The sequence below is a fragment of the Chiloscyllium plagiosum genome, chromosome 13, assembly GCF_004010195.1.
Source record: "Chiloscyllium plagiosum isolate BGI_BamShark_2017 chromosome 13, ASM401019v2, whole genome shotgun sequence".
NCBI classification, from domain to species: domain Eukaryota; kingdom Metazoa; phylum Chordata; class Chondrichthyes; order Orectolobiformes; family Hemiscylliidae; genus Chiloscyllium; species Chiloscyllium plagiosum.
This window is the reverse complement of record NC_057722.1, coordinates 5,141,915-5,150,682: the sequence shown is the minus strand read 5'-3', so window position 1 is coordinate 5,150,682 and position 8,768 is coordinate 5,141,915. Positions and strand designations below refer to the sequence as shown.

The following is an 8,768-nucleotide window of genomic DNA, read 5'->3' as shown; positions in this document are numbered from 1 at the left end:
CTGCCCGCGCCCCCCCCCCCAACAAGTGAGAGAGGTCTATTCACCTGTTTAATATTAGCAGGGAAGAAGCTGTTTTTGAACCTGTACTCAAGCTTCTACTCAAATTGTTGAAACAGGTTGGAGGAGAGCATTACTGGGGTGGGAGGAGGCAACGGGAAGTGTAAATGGAGTTCTTGGATTGGAGGTTGGCTTCTGTGATGGCCTGGGCTGTGCACACAACTCTCCATAGTTTCTTTCAATCCTGGCCAGAGCAGATGCTTCTCTAGGCTGATATGCACCTGAATGGAAAGATTTCTGTGGTGCCCCTGTGAAAGTTGGTGAGGGTCCTTATGGAGATGCTGAATTTCCTAAGCTGCCTAAGGAAGAAGAGGCATTGTTGTGCCTGGACTACTTCTGTTCTCTCCTCTTTCAATCCCCAAAAGTAAAATCGGTTTGGCTGTGGAGCCTCTTGGTATTGACACATACTCCATTGTAGAATGTGAGATGAGAAACACCACTTCTATGTGGACTTTGCATGCAACTTAGCCACACCTTGCAGAATGCTTTTGACACTAGAATAGCTCCAGTTAAAAGTCTTGCTTGGACGGCTATCTTGCTCAGAGCAGTCTGTGAGATGCGCAAATCCTTAGTGTCTGTAGACATGACTTGTTCCTCGGACACGTTATGATTCAGCTTGTGCTATCTCCTTAAAGTTAATAAACCTCCTAGGGTTGGTGTAATTTAGTCTGGTTCTTGTATCAGATGGTGTGAATGATGCAGCGTACATTGAGATACTCCTTAAGGGCAATTGTGATGCAGTGGTAGCGCCCATACTCCTGTACTGGGAGGTCTGAGTTCCAGTCCCACCTGCTCCACAGTTGTGTAATAACATATTTGAATGGGCTGATTAAAACACAAAAATGACATGCTCCTTAAGGGCTACTGCTGGACTAGAAGGCTTGTGTTCAAATCCCACTGGCTTCAGTGGTGTGTAATAACATCTCTGAACCAGTTGATTATAAAAAAATAGGTTAAATTGAAAAAAAAACAAACGTTTTAGGGTCTATTGTGGCACAGATGAGCTTGATTCAAATCCCACTGACTGTAAAGGTGTGTAATATTAGTTATGAAATGTTCCTTATTTAGAGATATGGGCACCATGAGTGTTGGGGTTAATTATTTTCTCCCTCCAGCTCTGCTTTGATTTAGTCCCCTCCTCTTCTCCTCCTTCCTCTTTATGGTGAACAGTGCTTATAATTCATTTATTGTTCATGGGGAAAAAAATACATTCCTTGCCTCAATGGCTGTGGCAGCCCAGGTGCATCCAAAAAATTAGAAGCAGCACCTGTACAAAGCTGACAGGCATACGGCCTTGAGGCAGTATCCATGTACTATCTATGTTTACTTGAGAGAAGATGAATTAATAAGGAGCAAAGACCGAACAAAAGCAATATGGTGGGCCTCAGTTCAGGGGAAGCCTCCAGTTTTAGATTAAGCGCAACTTTTTTTTTTAGATTAGATTAGATTACAGTGTGGAAACAGGCCCTTCGGCCCAACAAGTTCACACCGACCCGCCGAAGCGAAACCCACCCATACCCCTACATTTACCCCTTACCTAACACTATGGGCAATTTAGTATGGCCAATTCACCTGACCCTGCACATCTTTGGATGGTGGGAGGAAACCGGAGCACCTGGAGGAAACCCACGCAGACACGGGGAGAACGTGCAAACTCCACACAGTCAGTCGTCTGAGGCGGGAATTGAACCCGGATCTCTGGCGCTGTGAGGCAGCAGTGCTAACCACTGTGCCACCGTGCCGCCCCAAAGTTCTTTGTGGCAGTTGTTTTCTTGAGACTTTGCTGAAGATTGCTGATATTCGTGCTTTCTATTGTGAACGACTTTGGTGAATTTTCTTCTTTTCATTCTCTAATTTCGAATTGTAACTCTTCCACTTGATTATTCCCCCATGTATTGTTCCAGTTCCTGTCAAGGTGAATGTTTTCACCGTTAATCATAAGACCATCTCCTTCAGCTTTAAATGTTATCTTTACTATGTCCGTACTTGCATATGAAAACACCCATTCGTTCTCTCTCTCTCTCTCACAGCCCTTGCATTGACTATATTCTTAGATTAGATTAGATTACTTAGTGTGGAAACAGGCCCTTCGGCCCAACAAGTCCACACCGCCCTGCCAAAGCGCAACCCACCCATACCCCTACATTTACCCCTTACCTAACACTACGGGCAATTTAGCATGGCTAATTCACCTGACCTGCACATCTTTGGACTGTGGGAGGAAACCGGAGCACCCGGAGGAAACCCACGCAGACACGGGGAGAATGTGCAAACTCCACACAGTCAGTCGCCTGAGTCAGGAATTGAACCCAGGTCTCTGGCGCTGTGAGGTAGCAGTGCTAACCACCGTGCCACCCCCTTGCTACAATTATGCAGTGTCTTGATGAGACCACACCTGGAATATTGTGTGCCACTCCTGTTAACTTATCTGAGGAAAGATGTTCTTGCGATAGATGTAGTGCAACAGAGGTTTACCGCTGAAGATGTTCTTGCGATAGATGTAGTGCAACAGAGGTTTACCGCTGATTCTTGGGACAGTGGGACTGATGTATGAGGAAAGGGTAAGTTGGTTAATACTATATTCACTGGAGTTCAGAAGAATGGAGGGGGTCTTCTAGAAACCTATAAAATCCTGACAAGGTAGATGCAGGAAGGATGTTCACAACTGGGGGAGGAGTCCAGAACCAGGCATCACAGTCGAAGGATACAGGGTAAACAGTTTAGGAACTGAGATTAGAAGAAATTTCTTCACCCAGAGAGTGGTGAGCCTATGGAATTCACTACCACAGAAACCAGTCAAAGCCAAAACATTGTATGACTTCAAGAAGGGGATAGATGTAACACGAGGGGCTAAAGGAATGAGAGGATATCAGGGAAAGCCATCCTATTGAGTTGGATGATTAGCCATGATCACAATGAATGGCAGAGCAAACTCAAAGTGCCAGATGGCTTACATCTCCTATTTTCTATATTTCAATGTTAATATCAAGCGAAATTTCCACAAAAGTTTCAATTTTTTTGGATCTCTACTTTTCTGATGATCTGTGTATAAACTTCCCATTTAAAGAATATAGTAGCTTCTGTTTTTAGGTATAAATATTATGGTGAAATGTAGGTAGCTGTTGTCATTTAAGTTAACTACAGAGTCCAAAAATGGTGTGCTTTTTTTCCTTCCATCTCTGATTTTGCCTTCGAGATTCTGTAAACCGATTCACCTTGGTCCCTTCACAGCAGCCTGCCTTGAATTTGAGGGCAAGGAGTTTCTCAAGCTGCCTGCTCTTTTAATTGCGGGCACATCCATAGGAATAGGAGTAGGTCATTTAAGCTCTTTATGCCTCCTACTCTTTTTTTTATTCTTTCATTGGATGTGGGCATTGCTGATGAGAATTTGTTGATCATCTAAAACTGCCCTTGGAAAGTTCATAAGATATAGGAGCAGTGTTAGGCCATTCGGCCCATTGAGTCTGCTCTGCCATTCGATCGTGGTGCTGATCAGCTTGCTGCCTTACAGTACTGCAGTCTGGTAGGAATGAGTGATTGCTCAGCCATTTCAAAGGGCAGTTAAGAATCAGCAACATTTCGGTAGGTCTGGAGTCATGTCAACCAGACCGAGAGGAATACGGATTTCCTTCTCTGCAGGACATTCATGAGCTAGGTGTTTTTTGTTAAACAACAGTTGCTAGTTTCTTAGCACTATTACTAGCTTTAAATTCCAGATTTATTTTAATTTAAATTACATCAGCTTCAATATTTGAATGAGTCCTCAGATCATAAACCTGGGCTTCTGGATTGCTGGCACAGTAATATTACCAGTACACTGCTGTCTCCTCTGTATTCCCTGAGCTAGTTCTATGTACTTCCTTTTGCCCCATGTCTATTTTGCAAATGTAACTCCATCAATCAGAGCATTAAAACTCTGTAATCTTGCAGTAGCTGCAATTTGCAAATTCCAGAATTTTATAAATCTACATGGACAGAAATGTTTCATAATCCCCTGAAATTTGGATTATGCTTCTTAGATTCCCCAACCAATGGAAAGAGTTCTGCTGTAAATGCTCTATCTGTTCTACTTAATTTACTGAAAACTTAATTTAATATAATAAATTCTAAGGAATTTGTGTAAACTCTCATTTAACCTTTGAAGTCCACAGGTCATTTTGGTAAAAAAAAATTTCTCCCTTCAAGATCATTATATCTTTCATGGACAGAGCTGTTTTCAGGACGTCAGCTGTGGTCTAACGAGGACTTTTAATAATTATTGCTCAATAATGGTCACTTGCATTCTGTTCCTCTAGAAAAATGGCCAGCATTCCATTTGCCCTTTTTAATTAATTCCTGACTGCATTTACAATTTTTAAAAAATGTATGTGGGGTCCTGGCCGGTCCGGGGCCCCTTGGGAGAGGAATCCCGTGTGAATACTGGTTTTGTTACGATTTGATGTTAATACATTCCGAGCATGTATCTCACTACCCAATTTCTGTGTTATCCATTGGGTTTTTTTCCTCCTCTTTGAATAATGTAAGAGACTTAATTAGTTGTAGATTAGATTAGTAGTTAGTTGAGTTTTGTTTTTTTTCTCTTTTTTGTTTGATAAATTTTGGTTATTTATTTAAGATTTAATTGTATATCAATGTTTATACTTGGGTTTTTTAAATTTGTAAACTTGTAAAAATATGTTAAATTTTCAATAAAAATAGCTATTAAAAAAAAAATGTATGTGGGCCTCTGAGACTTCTGGCTCTCAGTTGATCCCAGCATTTCACTATTTGGAAAGTACTCCATTCTATTCCTTTTTAAATATAAAGTAAATAATTTTATATTTACTTAGATTTGGTAATGATTTGTCCAATTTATTTCTTTAATGTAATCTGTTAATATCTTGATTGTATGCTTTCATCTGTAATGCTTATTATACCAATTATGTTGGTGCAATTGGCAAATTTAAATAGATGGCTTTCAAGTCTGTCATCTAAAGCACTAACAAGTTTCTTGAATAGTTTAGGACCAACTCGTATACCTGTGCAGTACCACTAATCACATCCAACAAATTGAATATCTACCATGCAATTTCTTAACTAGTCAATAATTTGTCATCAACTTTCAACTTCAGCGAATAATCTGTTAAGTGGGATTTGATTAAATGTTCTCTAGTTTATTTTGGGATGGGAATCTCGGAGGTCACTCAAATCGGAAGGGAGTTAAGCTGTGAACAGAAAGTCGAAAAGCTGTGATGGAGACTAGAAGTCAGGAGAAGCCAAACATTGTGTGTCTGGAATGAAGACTAATGTTTTTTTTTAAAAAAAGTGAAGAGTGCTTTACCTGAAGGCATGTAGCATTTGAAACAAGATAGATGGTCTAAAAGTACAATGAGGGAGAATTTGTTCTGATATACTTGTCATGTCATGACAGGTGAACAGAATTGGAAACTGAGTATTTCAGGATATTCTGTTTCTGAAGAATAAACCAGGGGGAAAAGGAGGTGAAATGCTGATCATAAGAAATTGGATTAGTATATCAGTGAAGGGGGACTTTGGATTGGAAGAACAGTGTGAGGAATCTGTTTGCATAGAACTAAGAAACAGCAAAGGGCAGCAGACATTGATTGGAGTTCTTTATAGGCCATCAAATAGCGATATTATGGGGCACGGTATAAATCTGGAGATGAGAGAAGCTTGCAGCATGTGAAACTAAGTAACTATGGGTGATGTCAATCAAATGAGCACCAAAGCTTCTAGATTGTCTTGGGGAGGTTTAGATTAGATTAGATTAGATTAGATTAGATTAGATTAGATTAGATTAGATTAGATTAGATTAGATTAGATTAGATTGATGTCAATCAAATGAGCACCAAAGCTTCTAGATTGTCTTGGGGAGATTTACTGGAGCAAATCTCGTAGAGCATACCGGAGGATAGGCTATTTTGGATTTAGCATTATGTAGTGGAAAAGAACTAATTTCTGTGAAGGAAACTGTAAGGATGAGTAACTACATGATAGAATTTTACATTGTTTGAAAGTGAGGTGGTTTAATCGAAATCAATTGTCTTAAATTTGAAGTAGGGAAATAATGAAAGTGTGAGGCACAAAGTTGGATGAGGTGGGAAAATACATTAAAAGGCATGACTTACAACAGCAATCAACAGTCTTTGAAGAACTATTACAAGGCCTACAGCAAGTATACATTCCTTCAAAGTGCAGAAAGTCAAGGTCAGTCAATCATAGCTAAGGTAAGGATTACATAAGGTTAAAAGAAAAAGCATATAATTGGGACAGAAATGAGGATTGGGAAGTTGTTGTAATGCAGTAAAGAAGGATCAAGAAACAAATAAGGAACGATAGAATAGAATGCCGTCTAGCAAAAAACATAATTGACTAAAATCTTTATAAAAAGGAAACATTTGGCTGAGTCAAACGTGAGTCTATTAAAAGCAGAGTCAGGAGCATTTGTAAAAGGGAGTAGAAAAATGGCAGACTGGATAAATGCCTACTTTGTATCTAGTTTTCACTGAGGAGGGTACAAGAAGTATCCTAGAAATCCAAGTGACTAGGGAAAATGAGATGTCAAAGAAAATGAATAAGAAGCTTGTGCTGCAAATTTACTGTGGTGGTAGTTGATAAGTCCTGGGAAACTGTCTACATCCCAGAGTGTTGAAGTAGGTAGCTATAGAGATTATTGATGCATTGGTAATCATCCAAAATTCCACTGATTCTGAAATGGATCTTGCAGATTTCAAATGTCACACCACTATTTAAGGAGCAAGAGGAGAAAAGGAATTGAAGACCTATTAATCTTACATCAGTAGTAGGCTGAAGGCTAGAATCTCACATAAAGGATGTGATAAATGAGCATTTGGATAAAAATAATCTGAGTATAGCAGCATGGAAGTTCCAAGTCATTGCAGATAGCAAATTGTGGTGGACTTTGTTTTGAAAACATTACTGACACATTGATTTTCCTTTATCCATTTTATGTCTGAATTTTCAGAAGACTCTTGGTAAGGTCTTCCACAGGACGTTGGTCAGCAGAATTAAGGTACATGGTAAGCAGGTAATGTACTGGCACAGATTGAGAATTGACTACAGAAACAAGAATAAATAGGTCATTCTTGTAGTGGCAGATTGTGGCCAGTGGGATACCGGGAAGAATCAATGACTTGGATGTGTGAACCACCTGTAATATTTCTAATCTTGCAGATGATGCAGAGCTAAGCCAGAATGTATTGTGAGCGATGTTCCCTCACAATGTTGAGAATTGGACTTTGAACAGCAGCTAGCCACATAAATACTGTGGTTAGAAGAATAGGTCAGAGGCTAGGAATCCTGCAGCGAATAAAATACCACCTGACCCCACAGAAGATTAAACACCATCTGGAAGGGACAAATTAGGAGTTCGATGGAATGTTCCTCACTTTTCTGGCCGGGTATTACTCCAAAGATACTCCAGAAGCTTGATAGCGTAGTGGATAAAGCAATCGACTTAATTGACCTCATGCTCATACTCTCCAACACCAGTGCATGATGGCAGATGCACTGCAGTAACACACAAAGGCTTCTTAAACAGCACCTTCTAAACCCATGATCACTGCACACCAGAAGAGCAAAGACAGCAGATACCGCCTCCTGCTAGTTCTCCTCAATGTGATACACTACCCTGATTTGGGAATACATCACTGTTCCTTCAAAATCTTGGAATTTCCTTCCTAACAGCATTTTGTGTTTACTGACACCAAATGGATTGCAGTGGTTCAAAAGGTAGCTCACCACCAGCTTCTCAAGGGCAGCTATGGATGGGCAATAAACGTTGGCCCAGCCACTGATGCCAATATCCCCTGATTTGAATTTTTAAAAAAGTGTTAGCTTACTTGGGCTCTCAGAACATACTATAAAATCACAAACTCAAATGTTTTGATACTCTCACACAGGTGATTAAGAAAAGTAGAGATGTGAAAACTCGCTCTTGAGGGAATAGTTCAAGAGCAAAAAATAATCAACAAAGTTAATGGAATTCCTTTATATCCCTTGATATCCCTTTATATCTAGGGATTTGATCATAAGGATGCAGAAGTCATGCTGCAGTTTTATATATATAAAACCCTGGTTAGACCCCACTTGAAATACTGAATAGATTGGGACATCGTACCTTAGGAACGATTGGAGGGAATACAATGTAGATTTATAAGAATGTTACCTTAACTTCAGGAGTTATGAGGAGTGAATCCACAAATTAGGCTTATTTTTTCAAATTTAGAAGGTTAAGTGGTGATCTATCAAAGTCTTTGAGATATTAACAAGAAAAGACAGGGTGAATGAAGATAAATGGTTAGGGATTCTACAATCAGGGGCCATAGAGTCATACAGGTATACAGCATGGAAACAGACCCTTCGGTCCAACCCATCCATGCCGACCAGATATCCCAACCCAATCTAGTCTCACCTGTCAGCACCTGGCCCATATCCCTCCAAACCCTTCCTATTCATATACCTATCCAAATGCCTCTTAAATGTTGCAATTGTACCAGCCTCCACCACTTCCTCTGGCAGCTCATTCCATACACATACCATCCTCTGTCTGAAAAAGTTGCCCCTTAGGTCTCTTTTATATCTTTCCCCTCTCACCCTAAACCTATGCCCTCTAGTTCTGGACTCCCCGACCACAGAAAAAAGACTTTGCCTATTTACCCTATCCATGCCCCTCATAATTTTGTAAACCT

The 8,768-nt window shown here is 40.1% G+C and overlaps 1 protein-coding gene across 2 annotated transcripts in view; it reads left to right on the top strand.

Moving 5' to 3' along the window:
* atg4b (autophagy related 4B, cysteine peptidase) overlaps window positions 1–8,768 on the top strand; it is an 81,252-nt gene that overhangs the window by 4,392 nt on the left and 68,092 nt on the right. The window contains exon 2 of one of the 2 annotated variants that reach the window (XM_043701722.1): window positions 7,043–7,097. The exons of the other annotated variant lie outside the window; for it this stretch is intronic. Coding sequence (XP_043557657.1) covers window positions 7,043–7,097 — 55 coding nt within the window. The remainder of the gene's footprint in view (window positions 1–7,042; window positions 7,098–8,768) is intronic. 2 annotated transcript variants of the gene reach the window in all.